Source organism: Anopheles funestus, chromosome X (assembly GCF_943734845.2).
Source record: "Anopheles funestus chromosome X, idAnoFuneDA-416_04, whole genome shotgun sequence".
Taxonomy (NCBI): Eukaryota; Metazoa; Arthropoda; class Insecta; order Diptera; family Culicidae; genus Anopheles; species Anopheles funestus.
In genome coordinates this window covers 17,656,157-17,678,623 of record NC_064597.1, presented here as the reverse complement: position 1 = coordinate 17,678,623, position 22,467 = coordinate 17,656,157, and the positions used below count along the sequence as shown (strand labels likewise).

General features: G+C 45.0%; 1 protein-coding gene across 1 annotated transcript; it reads right to left on the bottom strand.

Moving 5' to 3' along the window:
- Positions 1–19,787: 19,787 nt before the first annotated feature.
- Positions 19,788–20,912, bottom strand: LOC125760436 (uncharacterized). Its single transcript, XM_049420579.1, has 2 exons — positions 20,672–20,912; positions 19,788–20,046 (listed from the first exon to the last, which is right to left on the bottom strand). Exons 1-2 carry the CDS (start codon positions 20,894–20,896, stop codon positions 19,945–19,947), a joined length of 327 nt encoding a protein of 108 aa, XP_049276536.1. The 5' UTR covers positions 20,897–20,912; the 3' UTR covers positions 19,788–19,944.
- Between the last annotated feature and the right edge of the window lie 1,555 nt (positions 20,913–22,467).

The window sequence follows — 22,467 nt, the reverse complement described above, 5'->3', positions numbered from 1 at the left end:
CAAGACTTCGACACTGAGTCTTCGTGACTGGCTTCCTCTTCACTTGGAGATTCTTCTGTGATACACTCTATGAGATCTTGCTCATCTAGTATCGCCAACACACGAATCTTCCACGCAACGTAATTTGTGCCATCGAACACCGGCACCAAAAAATTATTTTTTAATAATTCTGCCATTTTGAGGAATTCAAACAAACACTTCTCTAGCTGGGTACTGGGCCCATAACCTGTTAGAATTAAGGAAGACACCAGCGTGTTTTGCCTCTATGGCTTACTTTCTACGACTGCACTGCTACAGCGTGTCAGCCTCACTTTTATTGTACATAACTTATTCGCTAAAGGTTTACATATACAAGGTGTGGAATTGTAATATTTTAACAGTAAAGCCATGACCAAATGATGTCACAAAGATGTCGATCGTAACAGAATAATATCGAGGACAATAATATAATTAACTCATCATTCCATCTGCTGTGAAATAAGTTATTTATGATTGCTGTTAACGAATGTAAACAGTCCGACCGAGATGGATAGAAAACATCAGAGCTTGCGCTGTTTATCCATAGAGGGCGGTAATTGCGCATAAAGGATTCCGAAGGAACCCGAAACAGCGTTGGAGCGATGACCGACGAGAGGGGTTGACGACCGGCGCTAGGGGAATAAAAGTGTGCGTCGAAGCGTGATACGCACTTTTTTCGATCTTCGGTATTTTGCGTTTCGCGCGGATATCGCTCGTTTTTACTCTTTATCGGCGCGGATTTTGCGTAAATGTACAAAATAACGTCTAAAATCGTCATTATTTTTACTTCGGAGCAAATCTCCTCATAATCAAAATCGAAAAATTGCCCATTTTATCAATTCTGAATGTAGTGGACGTAATGGGAAAGCATACTCATTTTGTTTGTAGGACATACGATGCAAAAAATGATTAAATATTTTGAGCACCCATTTTCGACTTTGCCACTTACAAAAAAGTTTCGCGCTGAAATTTTCCAATATGGTTGAGTGTGTCATACTTCTCGCTCTGGCCAACTTCTCGCTCTGCCACATATGATATCAAACAAATAAAGCGAGCAAGCGTGCGGATTTGTTGGTAGTTTGGTGGATTGAAGAATTTCATTCGTACGGAGAAGCAGCAGGATGAAACGAATTTACGAATTTTTAATTCTATGATTATAGTGTGTAGCAATCTTTTCACTGAGTATTTTTTTCTTAAACATTTTTTTTAACATTGAATTAAGCTATTGAATCAGACTTCATGAAATTCCAGCATGTTGGTAGTGCCAGGCACAGAATATGGAATAACTATTAGTTTTACATAGTACGTAATGATGAACTTTTTCCAAATATTTTATTTATTAACTTTGTGGATTCTAGAAATTGACAGTGTTAGAAATTTCGTTTTTCGGAAATTTGCTAACTAATAAGACTTTTTTTGCCGAACACCGACAGACGTGGCTCGCAGGTGGCAAAAAAAAAAAGATATTTATTTGTCTCCGCAGGCGTTGTCTGCGACTTTTATGCATTTTTTCCAAACTTATTGTTTCTATGCTTCTTTTCTCCTGCTTGTGACAGGTCGTTGGGGCATTGTCTCCGTGGGAAATACAAGGTGTAGACTTAACAATTTGTTGCATCATAGGCAAAGCGGTTATTCAATTAATCATCATAGAGGGTTAATTAACTACATTTTGTTTCAAATGTTCCAACATCGGGTAAAAATAAAACTATATATTTTATTCTATAATACTGAGTACGTTTTTTTCATTATCAATACCTTGATTCAATAATTCTATGAGTTACTTTCGTATTGGCGCGGATTTCAAATGGGTTGGCGCGGATTTCGCGGTTTTAAAATAGAGACTTCTGTAACAGCCCTGCAACAGGAATGACAGGCTTGTCATTTCTTATATCGTTTTCGTTGCACAATGGGTGGTCCCATGGCCAACACAAGATAGATAGCAGTCAGCTCTCAGTCGAACGTCGAGTAGTTCCTTTGAGCGTTCTCAAACTTCTTTGAGAAAAAATCCAAAGGCTGTAGCTCTTCGTCGATGAGATTGTGCAGAACTGTTCGGAGAAGTCGGATGTGTCCGTCTAGAGCGACAGCTATCCGTGGCAGCAGGGTGCGCTAACAGCACTGCTTGTTGTAGCTACACCTCGCAGCGGACGAACGCTTCGGCAGCTTCAGTCGTCCAAGTAAGAAGCGTCTTGATGCATGGTGTCATGTCAAGCCGAATCTCTTGTGTCTCCAGTGAACGTGTCAGGAACCGTTGGTAACAGTATACCATGGCGAGGAACTTATTTATTTATTTCCATGACAGTCGATGGCTACTTCAACTTTCGCGTTGACCATGCGGCCTAGGAAAGTGATCTATGTACGTCCAAACTCACAGTTTGCATGGTCAGCTGGTGTTTGTCAAGACGCTGAAATAGCTGGCGCAGGTGTTCGTGACGATCCACCTCCGTTGGCCATGCGTCAATCATATCATCCATGTATTCTTAATAACAATAATGTGTGCTTCGGAACGTTGTCTTGATAGAAAGCAAAATTATTACAATAATACGAGTTATAAATTTATTCACACACACATACTTTGGATGGGATCTTAAACACTTCGATGTGTATCGTATGACGGTCAGAGCAGAAGAGGGCGAGCCGGATGCCATCGATCAGTCTCTACCATGACCGGAGAGACTGACCGAGTGAAAATGCTACGTGTATAATCTGGTACAGTATTCTCCAGTAGTACTATACCAGTCATAACTTACACTAATTTTATTACTTACACAAATTTTATTAGTGTAACTAATAATTTTAAAAGTTAGTGTTGTTAAGAAAAAAGTGTGCAGAATGTAAAAAAGTTAATATTATTTGTTCCCATGAAACTCAAGCAGGTTTACGTGTAAATTAGAGTTGGTGCCAAAAAACGGTAGCTGTACAGTTCGTTCAGTTCAATCAAATGATCGAACAACCTGATTTTGTCACGAGCATTAAAATCCGGACAGTCCCCTTCCTCTATGAAAGTTAAGCTTTAACGTTGCTATTTGTTTTCACGGCTGATCCTTCATCGGCCCAGATTAACCGATCATAAACGGAACCCGGTGCCTATCTCGAACTGTATGAGCCACCGTCTGTGCATCATCGATCATGACGTGCTGGTTGCCACCAGACGAGTAATGTATGTTGGCGCAGAACTACTCTCGGTTGTAGAGCGACTGTTGCGGCCTTATGACACAGTTGCCGGAATGCGGAATGATGTTCCGCTTTCAACGCATGTTCGTGCTACTGATATTTCTAATAGTGATTATATCGATTAGATCCGCGAGCATTATGACACTTTCTGCAAGTCGTCGGTGGATCGATCTTGGTACGTGTGTCGTATCCATATGCGAAACAAAATTCACTTGCATTTTAAGCACCTATCCTCCGAAGCTGTTTCTTCGTGTCTTGCGCAGTTGATTCTCTATCAATAATCTCTAAAACACGGCACCATACAAATCAGGAGTGCTAAAATACTCTGCCTTACGCAATGCCATAATCATCGCAATTGCTGGTCTTCTTAAATGGATACGATCGTCATGCGCCTAAAAGGTTCATCTTAAGGGAATGTATAAATGGTTAATACGATTTTTGCACTCGTCAACCTACCGGAGACTGTCAGCATTATGTTCCAAGCCGTCGATCCGTTCCAACACTTCCATCACATAATTTTTGCGAACTTTTGTTTATTTCGTACTTCTCCAATTCCAGTCGATTTTGATTGTATATGAAAAACTTTCTTTTAAGCTGCCGATTTCAACAGTGGGAACGTTTATACCAAGCACAATTTTCGTTCTATCTGCAAGAAGAAAAGTTTAAAGGTAGGTATTCTAATTAAATATTTCTTACCAGAAGATTAATGCCGTTGAATGCGTAGTCGGAATGCACTTCAGTGCAGCACCGACTAAGAATAATAAATCGCATGGTTTGCCCGGAGCAGAATGTTGGTAAACAACGGTTGATAGGCGCTATTGGTCAAATTGACGGTTGAACCGGCTCTGCCGAACTAAGATCGGGTTGATCCTAATCGGTAATGATCGATAAGGGTCACATCGTGCCAACAAAAGGTGAATAAGGATCACTTAGGCGGAAGATCGCAAAATCAGTTGCAACGTGATATCAAAGCTGTCAACAAGTTAAACGGTTAAAAGACAAATATTAAAGTACTCGGTAACAATTTTTAAAATACAAGTTCATTCTGAAAGCAAAATTATACAGGTAAGGTTAATAGTGTTATAAATCGCACTACAGTTATAGATTAATGCAAGGATCTCTTTGCTTGGTGGTGGAATTTGTGAGTGATAAAATTTGTGAAAATGGGTTATTACAGGATTAAAGATGGCATTTTTTTTTTTTTGCTCGGTTAGAACGGCCTGGCCGTATCAAGACTTATTTTACCACGTAGCAGGATAGTCAGTCCATGCTACGGGGAGACGGTCCGGATGGGATATGAACCCGGTCCCTTTCGTGTGGACGGGCGCCGTTTTTCACATGCACCACCTGGCCGCCCCAAAAAAAGGTGGCATTTAACAACAAGCCAATTCGCGCGCAGATCAAATTCGCGAGTGAACCGGAGGTGAAGGAAGCGAAAACGTCGGTTGGAATTGATCAGCTTCTTAAGAAACTTGCAGGCGGAGTACAAATTCGCCGTGTGAACGAAGAAAGCCGTGCTACACAAGCTACTAGTAGCAAACGGACGTACCCAATGGAAGAAGATAGGCCTTCCTCGGAGGTAAATCGTCCAAATTATAAAGGGCCAACAAGGTCGTCGAAGCAGGCGGAACATAGCGGGCCGCAGACGCCACAATTGCGCAGGCTGGCCGGCCATAAACAATGTATGAGATGATGTAGCCCATACATCAACAGCCACCCAGCAGCAGCCGCCTGACGCAATGATGGATCTATTAACGGCCATAAAAACCAGCATGGACAACCTGACCAACGAAGTGTCAGGTATGCTTAAGGACATGCAAAAAATGAAAATGCGCATCGGTACTTAAGAAGCAAAATACCGTTTGTGACCGTGAGGCGGGAAGTGTGGCAAGGCCTGATTTAGATTTTTATAAGATTTCAAACTTAAATGATCATACTCAGGTAGAGCAAAGATTGAAAACCGATCACGAATACTTTCAAAGTGTTTCAATACTTTCAGACCGTAATTGTTGAACAAGATCCATTCAAGAGAATGTCTTGTGCACTGGATCTATTGTTTGATAAATCTTTTTTGCCATTGTGTAGTTGGCGAGGTGGTGGAATGTCGGGTGAATCAAAAATCCCGATGGCAGCACATGGGCATATTCTAAGGCTTTTTAATGAAGTGGCTAGCAATCGATACAGCATAGCCACCGACAAAATGGTTCACGATTTTTTTTAAAGAAAACTGCGATATGCGAAAAACAGAATTGCCTTAGACGAATCAAATAGATCTCGTTGTCATCGGAGAACCACAAGTTGAAGCAGTGTTGCGTTGCACATTTTTGTTCTTCTTTAGTAAACAGACGTATATTAAAAAATATGAAACGTTTTTAAATTAAATACCGACTGTAAATTGACAAACACTAAAAAACAACAGTTACCATTTGAGATTTTAAGTTATAAGTTTTATTTGGTACTACACAAAAGACGTAGTGTTTGAAATATATACATTAGAGTATGGCGAGATAATACAATTAGACAGCCTGTTTGAGGTGAATAAATAAATAACATTACATTACAAACATTTACAATAACATTGACACAATTTAAAAAATAAGTTTTACACATTTTAATGTCATTTGCCTATGTCAAAGTATGCAGCAGAGGAGATACTATTAGGCCTTCTCCATTGTCTATTTTAATTGAAACAAGCTTGCACCTTATATCAGCAACATCTACTTTAACGACAGATTGCGAAATGTATTTTATCTCAGTCCTAAACGTGTGTATTATACTGGAAGAACATGGATCTCGGAACAGTTCAAAATATTTGGTGAATGTGTATGCGTACACAGCTATTGTTGATCCCTCTTGCGCAGCTCGGCAATATTTCATAATGGCATTGTTTTTCATCATGAACCGTTCGTTTCTATGCCCTTTTTTAATAGAAAATCACGTTTCACATACAACGCTATGTCGTGACCTTTTGTTGTAAGGATCGGATATTTTTTTCGCTGTGGTTTTGCCTTAGCAATATTGCACAATTTTATCTCCGTTAATCGATTCACTACTTGTTCTAAACATCGACTACCACTCCGGAGCAAATTTTCGATGCGCTGGAGATCGTTTTCAAACGGATATGTCGATATATCCTCTAACGGACCGAACCTACACACATCATCGTAAACATGTTGGATATTGTGAACGTTGCTAGATATAAGGCTTTTGTCATAAACATTACGAAACTCGTTTACAAATTTATCTAACATGTCCCTTGCCTGTTCCCAGTGATCTTCATATGCGTAAGAGGACAGAAGCGTGATTCCGCAGAAAAACAATAGAAAATGTTGATAGGCGAAATGCGATATCCTATCTTTAAGCACTGCAATGCTGGCGTAATGCAAGAATGTTCGCAGTACAGTACCTTTCCAGTGTTTAAGGTAACTGAGACCTCGCATCTGTCGATGAATTTCAGACCGAAGCTCTAAATTATCTAAACATGTTGAAATGCCGCCAACATGTTCATTGCTCCACTTCAGGGGGAATCCTTTAAGTCCGTGTAGCCATCCCTTCAACAGCTTTTTCATCAATCCCAGATCAATCAAATGTAACCGGTCGGACACAATTACATCTTGAATGATGTCAAAATTTGTGAGCTGTGTTAAAGGAGTTGGATTTTTTATGTGCATTGGATATTCCAAATTTTTAAATTTGTCATCAGTACGCTTCAATGCACCGATTCCTTCGTAGTACATTCTACTAGATGAAGAATCATACTGTCCGACTATCTCACATTTTTGGCAGCCATTTCTGGCATTGTAAGACATCATCATCATTATATCTGGCCTGCTCACGGTCGAGCACGTCGCGTAGACATGGCCTGGTCGCCAATTCGTTTCCAGGAAACTCGGTCCAGGGCTGCAGTCCTCCATCCACGTCTGCATCCGATCTCCGACAGGTTTGACTCCACCTGATCCAGCCAACGAGCTCACTGTGCTCCTCTCCGCCTCGTGCCGAACGGATCGCTAACGAGCACCTTCCTGGTGGGGCATGAGTCCGGCATCCTCATCACGTGCCCCAGCCATTGTATCCTTCCGGCTTTGACCACCGTCAGGATATCTGCACCGCCAAACAGCTCAGCTAGCTCGTGGTTCATTCTCCTTCTCCACACGCCCTGCTCGCACACACCGCCAAAGATAGTCCTTAGCACCCACCGTTCGAAAATAGCGAGTGCATTGGCATCCTCCGTTAGCAGAGTCCAGGACTCGCACCCGTAGAGGACTACCGGACGTATCAGTGTGCGTGCATTTCGTGTGTTGCTGGAGCCTTCTGGATCGCAGGAGTTTGTGGAGCCCATAGTAGGCACGATTTCCCTGAACAATGCGCCTTCGGATTTCGCTGCTCATGTTGTTGTCCGAAGTTACGATCGTACCAAGGTAGCAGAACTCCTCTACCACCTCGAGATCGTCGCCGTCAACTGATACTCTGCTTCCGAGTCGGGCTCTATCACGGTCAGAGCCTCCGGCAAGCAGGTACTTTGTCTTCGTCGCATTGATCCTCAATCCAATTTTGTCGACCTCGCGTTTCAGTCGGGTGTACGCGTCGCACACCGCCGCAGATGTCCGTCCGATGATTTCGATGTCATCCGCGAAGCCGAGAAATTGGAGAGAAAATCGTGAAATCGGGTGAGAAAATCGTGCCCCGGATGTCGAAGCCCGCGCTGCGTATGACACCTTCCAGAGCGATGTTAAACAGCAAACAGGAGAGTCCGTCCCCTTGCCTCAGACCCCGGTGAGATTCGAACGGTTCCGACAGCATGTTCGATACTCTCACCTTGCACTGCACTGCCTTCAACAGCCGTACCAGCTTCCCAGAGAATCCGTACTGCTGCATGGTGTTCCATAGTTCGGTCCGATCTATGGTATCGTAGGCCGCCTTAAAGTCAATGAACAGGTGGTGCGTGGGGATCTGATGCTCTCGGCACTTCTGGAGGATCTGCCGTAGAGTAAAGATCTGGTCGGTGGTCGATTTGCCTCCAACAAATCCAGCTTGGTAGCTTCCGACGAAATCTGTGGCAAGGGGCGCAAGCCTGCAGAAGAGTATTCGGGACAGGATCTTGTAGGCAGCATTCAGGACTGTGATGGCTCGGAAGTTAGCACAGTCCAGTCTGTCGCCCTTTTTGTACACTGGGTGTATGACACCCAGCTTCCACTCGTCCGGTAGTTCTTCCTGGTCCCAAATCCTTACGATTAGCCGATGCATAAGCGCGGCAAGCCTCTCCGGGCCCATCTTGAATAACTTTGCCACCAGACCATCGCTGCCAGCTGACTTGTTGCGTTTCAGCTGTTTGATGGCACTGATGACTTCGTCCAAGGATGGCAGGGTCACTTCGTCATCCTGCTGGCTGTCGCAATACTGCTCTCCTCTGCTTCCTGCGCCTGGTTCGGTCTCTCTTAGCACTTCCACCTGCCGATCACCTCTCGCTCGTCCGACAGGATATCTCCCTCCTCGTTGCGGCACATAGCGGTTACAGGAGTAAAACCTCCTCGTGCCGCATTCAGCATCCTGTAGAACTTACGAGTTTCCCCCGACTGGGATAGCTGCTGCATCAGTTGCTCATCCGACTCTTCGAAGCTGCGCTTCTTGTCCTGGAAGAGTCGGGTCTGCTGCCTTCTCAGTCGTCTGTAGTCTTCCACGTTCTGTCTGGTCTCGCGCTGGAGCATGCGAGTACGCGCTGCGTTCTTCTCGGATAGTGCTCGCCTGCACTCATCATCAAACCATTCCTTTCTCTGGTTACGTGTTACGCGGCCAATAGTTCGATCGGCTGTGCTGCTGATGGCTTGTTCCATCATACGCCAATGGTCATTGAGGGACATCGCCTCGAAGGTGCTGTCCTCCGGCAATGCTTCCCCAAGCGTGGTCGCGAAGTCCCTCGCCACATCAGCTTGCCGCAACCGATCTATGTCGAGCCTTGGGGTGGGCTGATAGCGCAGCTTATTGGCTGCGCACAGTTTCTGTCGTAACTTAACCATAACCAGGAAATGGTCTGAGTCGACGTTTGCTCCCCTGTACGTACGTACGTCGATAATATCCGAGAAGTGCCTTCCATCGATGAGAACGTGGTCAATCTGGGAATATGTCTGCTGTGGTGATCTCCAGGTGTAGCTGAAGCGTGGTGCGTGCTGGAAGAAGGTGCTGCGAATGGTCATGTGCTTGGAGGAGGCGAAGTTTATTAGGCGAAGCCCATTGTCGTTTGTCAGCTGGTGGGCGCTGAAACTACCTATCATGGGTTTGTATGCCTCCTCCCGTCCGACCTGAGCGTTAAAGTCCCCGATGACGATCTTGACGTCGTGTTGTGGGCAGCGGTCGTACTCCCTCTCCAACTGCGTATAGAATCCTTATCCTCCTTATCGTCATCGGCGCTTCCAAGGTGCGGACTATGCACGTTAATAATGCTCAGGTTGAAGAACCTTCCACGAACCCTCAACCTGCACATCCGTTCGTTGATCGGCCACCAACCGATTACTCTCTTTCGCATCGCACCTATGACGAGGAACGCTGTACCAAGTTCATGCTTTTCACCACCGCTCTGGTAGATCATGCAATCACTGCGGTAGGGACGTTCCATAACTCCTTTCCAGCGCACCTCCTGAAGTGCTACTATACCGAAGCCGCGGGCCCTCACCTCGTCCGAAAGAATGCGGGTACTTTCGGGTGCTGTGAGGGATCTGCATTTCCATGTCCGGAGTTTCCAATCGTAGTCCTTGTTCAGTAGCGTGGGTCGATATCTGTTAATCCGATTCGAAATGTCTTGGTGTCCTTTCGTTGCATTTGTATTGGGGGTGGCTTGCAAGGCCTCTGCCTCAACCCCCTGTCTCGTCGGAGGGCCTACGCATCCTAGCTGTTTAAAGTCCCGTAGGGTGCCAGGACAGAAGGGACATCCAGCCGCCTCTAACATGGAGAACAGACGCTGGCTGTCCCCCCTCGCTCAATTTAGCCATGTACCCCATCCCCCCAAAGGGTTGGGGTTCCCCGTATACCCAGGCTCAGATATTTGGAGAGCTATGTTACCATTCTGTACGACGGGGACGTATTGAGACGGAGTAGTAGGGTATGGAGTGCCTATATTATCCTTCTAGAGGCTTCGGATCCATACCCATATCAGTGCGGTATTGCTACATACACTGACAACAGAACACAACGGACACAACGTAAGACACAACGCCTAGAAATAGAAAGTTAGAAATAGAATAAAATTATAATAGATAGACCAAGATGTAACAGTTTTCTTCATTTAAATGCATACTTTTAGTAAAAATCACGCGCTGGTGAATCGGCAATAATTGCACGTATGCGAACTTTTTAATTACACCCATTGATGAGCACACCATTTTCCTGCAATTCGTTCATTTTTGTCATAAACGAACGTAGGTACTGCTTGATCGGTCACAAAAAAATGCGTCTACCATGGCGGGAGCATCGGGCATTTGGCACAACTTCATAAGAATTGGCCAGAACTCTGCTACCCCACTCCTATGAAGTGGAAGTCCATCCATCGAAAAATCAGCCCAGATTTCTTCGTGTTCTGGGATTGTTTGTCTTTAAAAAATGTTACAAAAATTATGTGCTTTATAAATTATGTGCTACTGGGACATTATTGTCATACTCTGACTTACCTCATAGCTCAAAAAGTGCACGAGGTTGGAAAGGGAATACTCGAGAGGAAAATCAAATCGATAGCTTTTTTCTAGTGTCCGAATGATAACGCTTAACACTGAAACACAAAACACGGAACGCGAAGCAGGGACACATAACGCGGAACACGAAACACGAAGCACGGAACATATCGTTAATCCTACAAAAAAAATCAGCAAACATATTGTCATTAATATAGAAACATATTGAATTACCTGAAATGTGCCTGAAGACAATTGGTGATGCCATGATGCCACAAACGGCCATCATCGACTCTAGAAATCGCTGCTGCCTAATTTGTCGGTGTACGTAATAACGCTCTGGCATCTATCGGCACACTGAAATCCGGTCTGTTCCTCAGGAATTCCAAAAGCGAGTTTAACGCTCGATGCGTTGGATTTGTGGATAATGCCCACAATTGCAGACCATCTACAAAAGATATTCCATCGAAATCACAATCGAATGAATCATCGTTTCCACTTTGGTCATCAGAAGAAGCATCTTCCGTATCCTCATTTTCATGAAATTCTCCATCGGTGTGCACTGCTTCGACCGGCGATTCCTGCGCAATGGACGGAGCTAAAAGAAACCTGAAACCATATTAACTGGAATGTACAACAAATTTCTTTTGTGTACAAAATAGGTGCCCACATCAAATGCCAGTAGATTTTCCTGTTTATCAAACTCAGTGTGCATTTCAGTGTGCAAGATGACATACATAAAGATAGGTCTATTGTGCTATTTCGTACTATAGGTGATGACACCCTAGTTGCTTCACCAGAGCTTAAGTCAATCTAAGTCAATCTAAAAGTGTCGCAGAAATCCCTAATGATTGGTGCTCGACTATCATCGTGCGAGCAGCCCCAATCTTGTGCATGAGCGTTAAGATCGTTTAGGATGAAAAACGGCTGTGGTAGAACCGTAGCTAACGTTTAATGGATCCTTTTTGATCTTCTCAGGTTCAAGATTGGGTCCCGGTGAGATATAAATATTAGGTGCGCAAATAAATAACGGCCGTTTTTTCATAAGTTTATTTTTACTCGTGGCATTTTTATGTGAAGAAATTGGGTCAATCAAAGTATTGGCCATTATTATCTATTACGTTCTTCCACCTTTCGGGTAAATCGCGGATTCCTTTTCGGAAAAATGATGCGTTTTTTTACGCAATCCAGGTATCCAACCAATTCTGGATCTGTTCATAGGAGGAGAACTGCTGGTCAGCCAATCCATGTGCCATGGATCGAAACAGATGGAATAAGGATTATTATTAAGATAGTTTTTCACAGGTTGAGCAACAAGTGGCCGAGCATTGTCATGCAACAGAATGACTTTGTCGTGGCGTGATGAGTATTCTGGCCGTTTTTCACGCAGTGCTCGGCTTAATCTCATCAATTGTTTTCGGTAGTGTTCAGCAGTGAGTGTTTCTCCCGGTCTCAGAAGTTCGTAGTAGATGACGCCGAGCTGGTCCCACCAAATACTCAGCATAACTTTCGAGCTATGAATGTTCGGCTTAGCTACTGATGTTGGGGTATGACCGGGAGATCCCCACAATTTTTTGCGCTTAGGATTGCTGAACAAAATCCACTTCTCATCTCCCGTCACGATTCTGTGCAAGAACCCTTTTCTGTTGTGCCGCTGGACCAGCAATTCACACTTCAACTCGTATGGTATCCATCTGCCCTCCTTCTGTATCATGCCTAATGCATTCAGCATACACCAAGCACGGCTGCAAGCCCTTCTTGCGTTTGGCAGTGATTTTCCTCCAGTAAAGCCGTCAATTCTTCGTCGGCGAACGTTTTGCGCCTTCCTTCACGTTGGGCAATAGAAGCAAAATAGAAGCAATGGAAACGTTCAGATTACCTATCTTTGTCTGGATAGCGACGTATTCAATGCCCTCGGGTGTAGGGTGGGGTATTCGGTTGCAGCTGTGACTACTTAGAATACCGATTAATACTCCCCCACCACGCCTATCACTGGCTTGGTCATATCGATCTTGACGTATAATATTATATCCCGGGAAGGGTACAGTTTTTTCAGGTGAGAGCCAAGTTTCGCCTAAGGCAAATACATTGTAATTACACCGTTTGCGAGCCCAATTAAACATTCTTCAGCTGCATCTAAACACTGTTCAATCGCAAGAGAGTAAATCCGCCTCTGGCCATATCTAATGTGGTACAAACAAATTCTTTTTTAAGCATTCATTTACCGCAATATTCGTAAATAATTTACTTTAAACATTAAAAAAGCTCTTTCTGCTCAATAACTACCCACATGACATTTTGCGAAGATTTTATATTGACCTCTCGCTTTTTCATCATTCCATCTCGCTATTTTTGAGTGGTTTTTGCGGTTCGTGCCCTGTGGTGAGCGGTTTTGTCAATGTGTTGGTGTTGATCGTGCTGACCGAGCGACCCGAGTGTGATTTTCAAACAATTTACAAAGAAAAAAGGAAGAAGCAAACGCGGAACACGCACATGCACACAGTCCGCGTTGCCGGACTTCGTGATCCGAGAGAGTGCAATATGGACGCATTGATTTGAGGAGGTTTAAAATAGTGAATTATCAACGAACTGTGTCCTCAAAGGTATGTAAAAGTGTTGAAAAATATACAGCACATTTATTCGATGCTAATCATGTTCTTGTGTTTCCATTTCAAGTGTTTCAGAAGACCATTCAAGGGTAGAATCAAACAGCATCGACAGCCGCAACATCATGCAACAGTGAACAGTGCAGGAAGGATGTTCATCTACAGCCAAGATTTCATCGTATACGTGTTTTGAAGTTTTTTTGTTCTTTTAAAGTGATAAATGTGATTAATTTACTAATTTATAGTAGTTAAAAATAATAAAAAAGTGAATTAACAATAGTTGTTAATATTGTGAAAAAATATTGTGAAATAAAAAAAAATAGGCTAAAGTCTGAAACACGACCCCCCCCACTCACGGTCACTCATCTGCGTGTCAATTTTTCGTACAGGGTGGTTCGGAGACTATGCAATGTGGCCTGAATTTGATTTTTTTTTACAATTACTATTAAATTGTAAGGAGGTTTTCGCATAGTGAAAAAGTGATTTATTCATCGAGGAACCAAGTTCCATACGCTGTTTGTGAAACCGTAAAATTTTCCTCATTTTTGGCCCCAATTTGCCCCATAGCTCCGCCGGTATCCAAGATATCGCCAAACTTTCTTCTGGCCATGGCTAGATGGAACTTGTGCCTACATTTCGTCCATGCACCACTAATCGCTACCATGTCTGTGGCCAGAGCTATTCGCGAAAGCAACTGTTGCACTTTTTCGGGTGCAATTGGGTGCATTTTTCCTCATTTTTGGCCCAACTTTGCTCCATAACTCGGGCGGTATCCAACGGATCGCCAATCTTTGACCTGTGGTCGATAGATGGCACCAATTGCTACATTTTCTTCTTCGACGGCCATGCCCTCAGGTGTCTGTGTCTCGAAACATAATTAAAAAACACGCAACCGATTTCGAACCACCCTGCACGAAAAAAAATCACTCAAATGAGTGCCCGTGAGTCGGGGGGGGGTCGTGTTTCAGACTTTAGCCAAAAAATATTTGAAGTGTAAATTTTTGTGTACGTGACTGTCGAAAGAAACGACGAGAGAAAGAAATGGCGCACGATCGGGTCGCTCAGGATAATCGGCGCACGCGATTGGCTCGCTTGGAATTCATCGGCGCATGCGATCGGGTCGTTTCGGATTCAACGACGCGCGGTCGGGTCGCTTCGGAAATATCGATCGAATGGTTGCGTACACACGACGGCTCATGAGACGTCCAAAAAAGCCGAAGTCATACAAAATTTCAAAAAAATTGGGTCCTGCCCTGGACGCGTCCACAAATCGCGAAGCGAAAGAGGGTTCGGGAATTATACCTGGGATCTTCGCGAAGTGAAAGAGGATTTGGAAATTATACCTGCGATCCGCATTAGAATACCACGTACGCTGCATTCGGGGTAGCACTCGGTAAAGCGTTGTTTTGCTTCAGCGTGCAGTAAGCATAGAGGGTTTGTTTCGGCTTTCTACGAAGTTGCTTGTGGACGTGGGCAGGGCGTGGGCGTCACGTGTGAGTTCAGCCAATAACTTCACTAGTCGTTCAGCCTGTCGTTTAATTATTCGATCAATTTATGAGTTCCGTGAGTGACTTTCTGCCAGAGGGGATGAGTGTCAAATGATGATGGTGTCATCTGTCACCTGGGAATTTCGCAGTTGCACTTAAAAACCATTAGAGCAACATTGGCTTCTCGCTTCTAAAATGCAAATTCCAAGTATTTCGCCTTGGGAAACTTTGCTCGAACATTAGTTTTTAGCAAATAACTGCAGAGCAACAAAATTATGCGTCTGCTTGCACCGACTGTAACAATCTGTCTCGAATGCCAATCTTAAGCTTTCTTTTCTGTTCCATCGTAATCGTTTGAATATCGGGAACGCGATTGTATCTGTATCATTAGTCATCGTCGATGTTAGCAGCTCGCAACACAACGTTCTTTCGGATCGTTCCGGATCACTAATCTGCACGGGGGTTACATTAACACTTTGTTGACGGAGGACGGACATGTTTGCGCTCGTTCGATGCCGGATTCACGGACTAGGAAACAAATCAGTGCCTTAAGGCATGCCGGATCTTTCATATCAATTGTAAGCCTCCGAATTAAACCTAGCACTTTGAAGGTTTTCGATACAATGGCGTCCGTTTGTTTGTCGTTCTTTTGTCCTACGTTGTTGTGTTTTTTAAGGTAAACTGATATCTACTAAATCTTTCGGTGGCTCTGAAAAGAGCCGATGGTTTTGCTTACGGTGCGTAAGCCAGTGGGTTTTTTGTATGGTCCTTTGCCGAAGGCAATCTTAGCCTGCTGCAGGAGCCCAACGCCATCGTTCCATCTCAGTTTGGGTCTACCACGACTCATCTGTCCATGTGGACGACTTAAAAGTACTTAACGGGCTGAGTCATCCGGTATCATTGGATGGTTCCGCACCCGCATGTATGAAGACAAGCAAACCCATCTCCTTGGCGCAAACCCTTGTTGGTATTAGGAAGGGGCCAGGACAACCACGCCACTTCTTCCGCTACACCAATTTGTCTTTTTTCGGTGGATTTTTTTCCAGAATAAATTTGCAAGGACCAGGTGTATCCTTCTGTAGAGCACAGTTTGAACAATTTTATACCATACTTATGGGAAAGTTATGGGAATACTTTGTTGGAATGTACTGCCTAAATACAAGACGTCCTCTCCAGGGAACCATTGTCTCATTAATAACAATGTCTGCACCAGATGAAAATACCTTCTGATATGTAGCTGTTAATTTTTCCACGAGTGGTAAAACTTTCCTTAGTCTGCCATTGTCTTCTATAGCTTCATTATTGGCGAAATGTAAATTCGATAACAGTGCTTCAAACCGATTACGGGACATTGTTCTGCGCGGTAATGGAAAATCATATATGGGGTCTGTTGACCAACACTTCTTCAACGGTGTTTGCACCAAACCCATCCAAATGAGTAGTGCGATAATTTTTTTAATTTCTTCCGACGTGGGTGGCTTCCATCTTTGCTTTGTAGAGTTTTCATTGGTTTTATATCCGACAAATTTATGATCTGCGTATCTATTAGTTTCAGCAACTAAAAGGTTTACTAAATCTTCATCCAGGAAAATCGCCAGCACTTCACCGGCACTGATATCCGTCGGCAAATCCAACAAAAGTCCACTTTTTCCAGTGAAAGGAAAAGATTTTTGCCTGCCGCAAAATTCACCCCATTGGATATTTGACAACGAGTTAGTTGCATTGCTCAATCCTATTTCTTCATCCACAGCCAGTCCATGAAGTATTTCTTCCAGATCATCATTCAAGTGATTTGTGATGTTCCCTCAACATCGGAGTCCGAGTTTGACTCTATGCGATTTTTTTATTTCTTTCCAGTATTTATCACCTCATCACTACTCTCCTCACTTTCAACTATACGGAACATTTCGCTAGAAATTATGATGGGCACTGAACCGTATTTCAACTGAGTAGAACCAAGCAACTGAAGTGTAATGAACAGAACTTGCTTTGCACAATCCAAATTCAAGAAATTAGTAGCTACAGGCCAGAACATGCTCGAACAGGTTTTCTTCATTTCTGTCAGGTGTTTTTCAGAGTAAAAAAACAGTCAGAATAAAAATAGAACATCGGTACCTTTCGGCTAGAAAGAACGAGATGACAATAACTCTATCTCTTTCTCTCCAACGAATCAAAGGGTGGATCGGACCCACACACGGTAGGAACGATTGCATTCGTATCATTATCTAGCAGAATTTGCGATTTTTGGGCCCGCAGGAAACTATACCGTTTTGTGCTTGGTACGGAACGTGTTAATATATTTACATAGCTCTATTTTAACCCCATTTTTGCCTCTTTCTGTCCATGAAAATTTGACTAGCATTGTAAGATCTATAATTAACTTAAGACTATCACACGCGCGTTGCTTGTTCTCGCCAGTTTTTATTCTAGTTTTCATCCACTGCACAAAATCATCCCGTACTGATCGGGTTTCTAATTTATTTTCCAGGGAATTCAGTTCTTCGAAGGTATGTACAGTGCGGACGGTTGGTCCTAGTTGATTCGGTGGGATAAGGTTGATATTATGTGGCTGGCTGAGGTTTGCGTTATCCGGTGGCTGGCTGAGGTTTGCGGTGTCCGGTGGCTGGCTCATGTTTACGGTATCCGGTGGCTGACTGAAATTTGCGGTATCCTGTGGCTGGTTGATGTTGGGGTTATTCGGTGGCTGGCTGAGGTTGGCGATTTGAACAACTAATTGTTGGACCATTGTTGTCAGATAGTCCACCTTATTGTTAAGGGCGTCATTCTGCATCTTCAGCACTGTTATAATTTTCCGTAAGGTCCGATACTGTTTAGCGGTTTCGGATGGTGGACGCAAATTGTTGTTGGTGTCGTTTTCCCGGTTATTCATCTAAAATTAGTTAGTGTAATGTTATACACATTTTAGCATCAAGCAGTCTTACTGAAAATAATTTAATCTTACCTTTTATTTGATGTTGCTTTAACCGTAGAGTTGGCAATCAAAGTTACACACGTAAGTTGGCAATCGGCATACCCGGGTATTCCATACATTTTGACGTATAGAATTAACGCTTTTCGAAAATAAGCAATGCTTTCTATCTATCTATTTAATTAAAAATGCATTGTTATACAATCTATCGTCTACATTTTCACTATACTCAGGATGCATATTATCTTTATATTTTTATATTAAATTATCATAAATGTTATATTGTATAATATATCATCACATGCCTTTAGCTAGTTTTTCTTTTTCTTGGTGTATCAACCTATTTGGTAATGCCGGCCAAACTTTGGCCAAATGTCGTGTGTGATAAACGGCGCAGGCCCTGTAATCAAATCCCATCCGGACCGTCTCCCCGTAGCATGGACTGACTATTCTGCTACGTGGTAAAATAAGTCTTGATACGGCCAGGCCGTTCTAACCGAGAAAAAAAATATATATATAACGGCAAGCGGCACAGGTTCCTCCATCAAAATTAAAGGGAAACGTTTAAGGGAGCCGAAATTTTTTTTGATATTGAATTTCCTTCTACCGGCATGAACATTTGTACAGCTAATTTAAGAACACTAGATTTAACAGACAAAGAATACCATCCTAACGATATAAATTGATTTTCGAGCACCTTTCAAATTTTGTGCTCTTTCGGACACATACCATAGTTTTCTTTTAATGAATTCTTTTGTAATTATTTCATTGTTCGCATTATCTACAGTATTGCCAGCCAGGGTAATTTTTTTTTGTTGATGACCGAGAGGAGAACTTTCATAGGGACCCATCTTCCAGAAGGGAAGACCAGTTAAGCTGGAAGCACCACGCTGTGGGTACTGTCCCATTTGCATCATGCACCAATGCACCTACGGACTAAACTCCTCTCGAACCTCGAACTACTGACGGAACACCCAGGAGAGTATTACTTCGTGTAACAGCCCTTAGGGTACATTCGATTGAGTTAAAAGAACCGAATCTCCCACGACACCGCGCTGTGGTCCTGGGCTAGGGGACCAGGCGTAAAATGGACGGTATCTACACCTCAACGACAAGTACATAAGTCTCACCGCCGAGGATAAGACCGTCAAGACCTGTCACTGAATTGTCCTACGACAATTAGTGCAGGCCACTACGTACTACTTCGAAACGTCGATCTCCGGCGGAAGTAGACCCTTGCGTCCTCCTCAACTAATATATGCAGCGTCAACATGCCAGCCACCACACATGCCCCATCGTGTGACGACGTGCGGAAAGCACTGATCACCCGATGTACCAGCATTCGATGGAACCTTTTTTTTTTTTTTTTTTTTTTTTTTTTTTTTTTTTTTTTTTTGTTAACGGGGAGGGAACCTTCAAAAGGTACCCACCTCGAAGGGCGGCTTGCGGCTACAAGCCAATCCCTCCGAGATGGGTTATGTGGGATTCATCGTGACGCTGGGCCCGTGAAGCGGACCCGGCAGCCGATGGGACCCTAACTAAACCACTCCTCGACCTGATCCGAACCCTGCCGATGCGCTTGATGTGCGTAGTACTCCATGCAGGAACGTTTGTGCGATGCACCCATTCTGTTGACGCGCTGCTGCTTTCCAATGCTGCTACTGCGTCATCCGTCCTAGTTGTCTAAGCTGCTGCTGCTGCTTCGTGCCTTCCTTCCGCTGCTGCTGCTTAATTCCGCCCGTCCGTAGCCGCTACTTCCGGTGGGGTCTAGCTCCTGCTGCTGCTCTGGTTACTCGTTGCTGCTGCTGCTGCTTCCGTTGTCGTCATCCTTTGGTGCGGTCCCGTTTGTTCCGTGTTCCGCCGTCGTTGTTGTCGTCTCCGTCTGGCCGTAGGTGGACTTTCCTCATTCCATCTCACTTGGAGGTTTCTGAAGATGGTCCTTGCGGCGGTCCGGACTGCTTCCCATGTGCTGCTGTTGGCACACATTTCCGCTGCAAGATTTTCTATCGTCAAGCGGGTGTGGCTCTGCTGCTGCATCTCGTGTTGGGTTCGAGCGAACCGTGGACAGTGGAACATTACGTGGTCGACATCTTCCACTTGGTGTTCACACACCGGGCAGTTTGGCGAGCCGTCGAGGATGCCTTTGTCGACGAAGTAGCTCCGGAGAAACCCATGCCCTGTAAAGAGTTGAGAGAGATAAAAATCAATTTCTCCGTGCTTGCGATTTACCCAGGACATAATGTCCGGGATAATTCTCCTCGTCTTCATCCCCGGCGATCTCGGCTGCCCCGCTCCGGCTGTCCATTGTTGTTGCCAGCGTCCCATGGTCTCTTCCCTTTGCCGCTTTCGTATGTCTGGTCCTGGACTTCCCCTCGCTACCTTTTCGTCGTGGCAGCGGATGTCCTCCTCTAGGAGAAGGACTAACGGGATAGTGCTTGCGACCACGCAAGCGGCATCGTAGGAGACCGTTTGGAAGGCACTGGCCACTCGAAGAACTCCTGTGCGGTGCGTCCTCTGAACCGTGGTCCGGTGAACGTCCTTCTGAAGAAGCGTCCGTCCCCACGATGGTGCCGCGTAACGGACAATGCTATTCCCAACGTTAACCAAGGGTCTCCTTCTGCTGCTTTTTGGGCCACACTTATTCGGCATCAGAGCGGTCAAGACATTCGTGATACGTGATGCCTTGCTGCAAACCTTCTCCAGATGCCGACCGTGGTGCTGTTTGCGGCAGAGCTCGACCCCCAGGTACTTGAGCGATTCCGTGGATACGATCGTGTGTGTCCCCGCACGTAGTTGACCTACCTGCGGGTTGTGATGAGTGCAGAAGATCATGTAGCCGGTCTTTTGATGGGCCAGCTTCAATCCCACTCCATCCATCCAACGCTCGATCATCTCCAGGTTCCTCGTAGCAAGGTTGCTGATTTCCTGCGGGTCCCTCCCGATAAGGGTAAACGCCACGTCGTCTGCAAACCCTATAATGTCCGCACGCTTTCCGAACAGCTCCAAACGAAGAAGGTCATCGTACATAACATTCCACAGTGTTGGTCCTAGAACCGAGCCCTGCGGGACGCCTGCCGATACTGGTAACGAGACCATTCCTTCATCCGTTTCGTAGTGGAGCGTGCGATTCGTGAAGTAGTTCCGCAGCAACGCTTGGAGGTACGGTGGCGTGTTCCTTCGCTGCAGAGCTGCTCCGATCGCTGTCCAGTTGGCCGTGTTGAAGGCGTTCTTCACGTCGATTGTCACCATCGCACACAGTCGATCGCCCCTGCGCTTTTTGTCGAGCGCAACCCTTCCGTTGGCAATCACCCTGTTGATGGCATCCATGGTTGGCATTCGATGGAACCTGCGCAGCCATTGGCGGCGGTTCGCAAATCGCAACACCTCGTGCCAAACGGGAGCCGCGTATCGCACTATGGCGATAGCAGTAGATGCCACGACTTTTCGTCGACTACTGCGCGGCCCGACCCTGTTCGGCATTAGCTGAGTCAGCATGATTGTGATCTTCGTCGCTTTCTCAACAACATATTGCACGTGTTGAGTGTACCCTAGCCTATCATCTATGATGAAGCCTAGGTACTTCAAACACCGCGACGATTGAATCACGTGTCCATCCACTCGGATCGATGAGCTCTGCACAGCTCTATGTGAGCTCACCAAGATGTACTCAGTTTTCCGAGGTGCGAGCTTCAGACGCACCGAGTGCATCCAGTCAATAATGACGGATATGCACTCTTCTACACGAGCTTCCTCCTCTGGAATAGTACTTCCCTGCACATTTAGTACGATGTCGTCTGCGAAACCAGTCAGCGTCGCTCCCTCTGGCAGTGGAAGCGACAGGACGCCATCGTACATTACGTTCCAAAGGGTCGGCTCAAGAATCGACCCCTGCGGTACTCCCGCTGATACTCTCCGTGAAACAAGCCCCGTACTCGTCTCATATATCAGTTCCCTGTTCCTGAAATAAGCTTCTAAGAGATTGTACAGCTAGACAGGGACCCTGATACGCGGTAGAGCAGCGGCAATAGCACTCCAGGACGCATTGTTGAGAGTGTTCTCAACGTCGAGAGTGACAATAGCGCAATAGGGGCCACCATACCGATGTCTCTATCTGGTTTCTGCCGCTATGGCTATAACACTTCGAATTACGTCGGTAGTCGAGCGACCCTTCCTAAAGCCGAATTGCCTGTCGGATAGGGCCCCCGTCGCTTCAATGTGATCTTGGAGTCTATCCAAGATCACTCGCTCAAGCCCCTTCCCGGGGCCGTCGATGAGACATATGGGTCTCGAGGACCCAAGTTCACCAGGCGGCTTACCGGGTTTTGGTATGAGAACCAAGAACTGCCTCTTCCAACTCGTTGGAAAGAGGCCTTCATTCAGATCCTTTTGGTAGACAGTTCTGAATATATCAGGCTGCTCTACCATAGCTATAGCCAAGGCCCGGTTAGGAATGAAATCCATTCCCGGTGCCTTCTTTGGCTTCAACCCCCTCCCAATGGCGACGATGTCACCATTAGCAATTGGAGCAGGAGGCTGATCATCTCCCTCACTATATGGTGGCCATTCCACCGGTGGATGCACCGGGAAGAGATGGTCCA

What these genes read in the sequence shown, in the direction of transcription:
- LOC125760436 (XM_049420579.1), bottom strand. Translation starts at nt 20,896, where the DNA reads ATGTACGATGACCTTCTTCGTTTGGAGCTGTTCGGAAAGCGTGCGGAC. An exon ending in GCACTCATCACAACCCGCAG is followed by an intron (nt 20,047 to 20,671) that starts GTAGGTCAACTA and finishes AACTCTTTACAG; the next exon opens with GGCATGGGTTTCTCCGGAGC.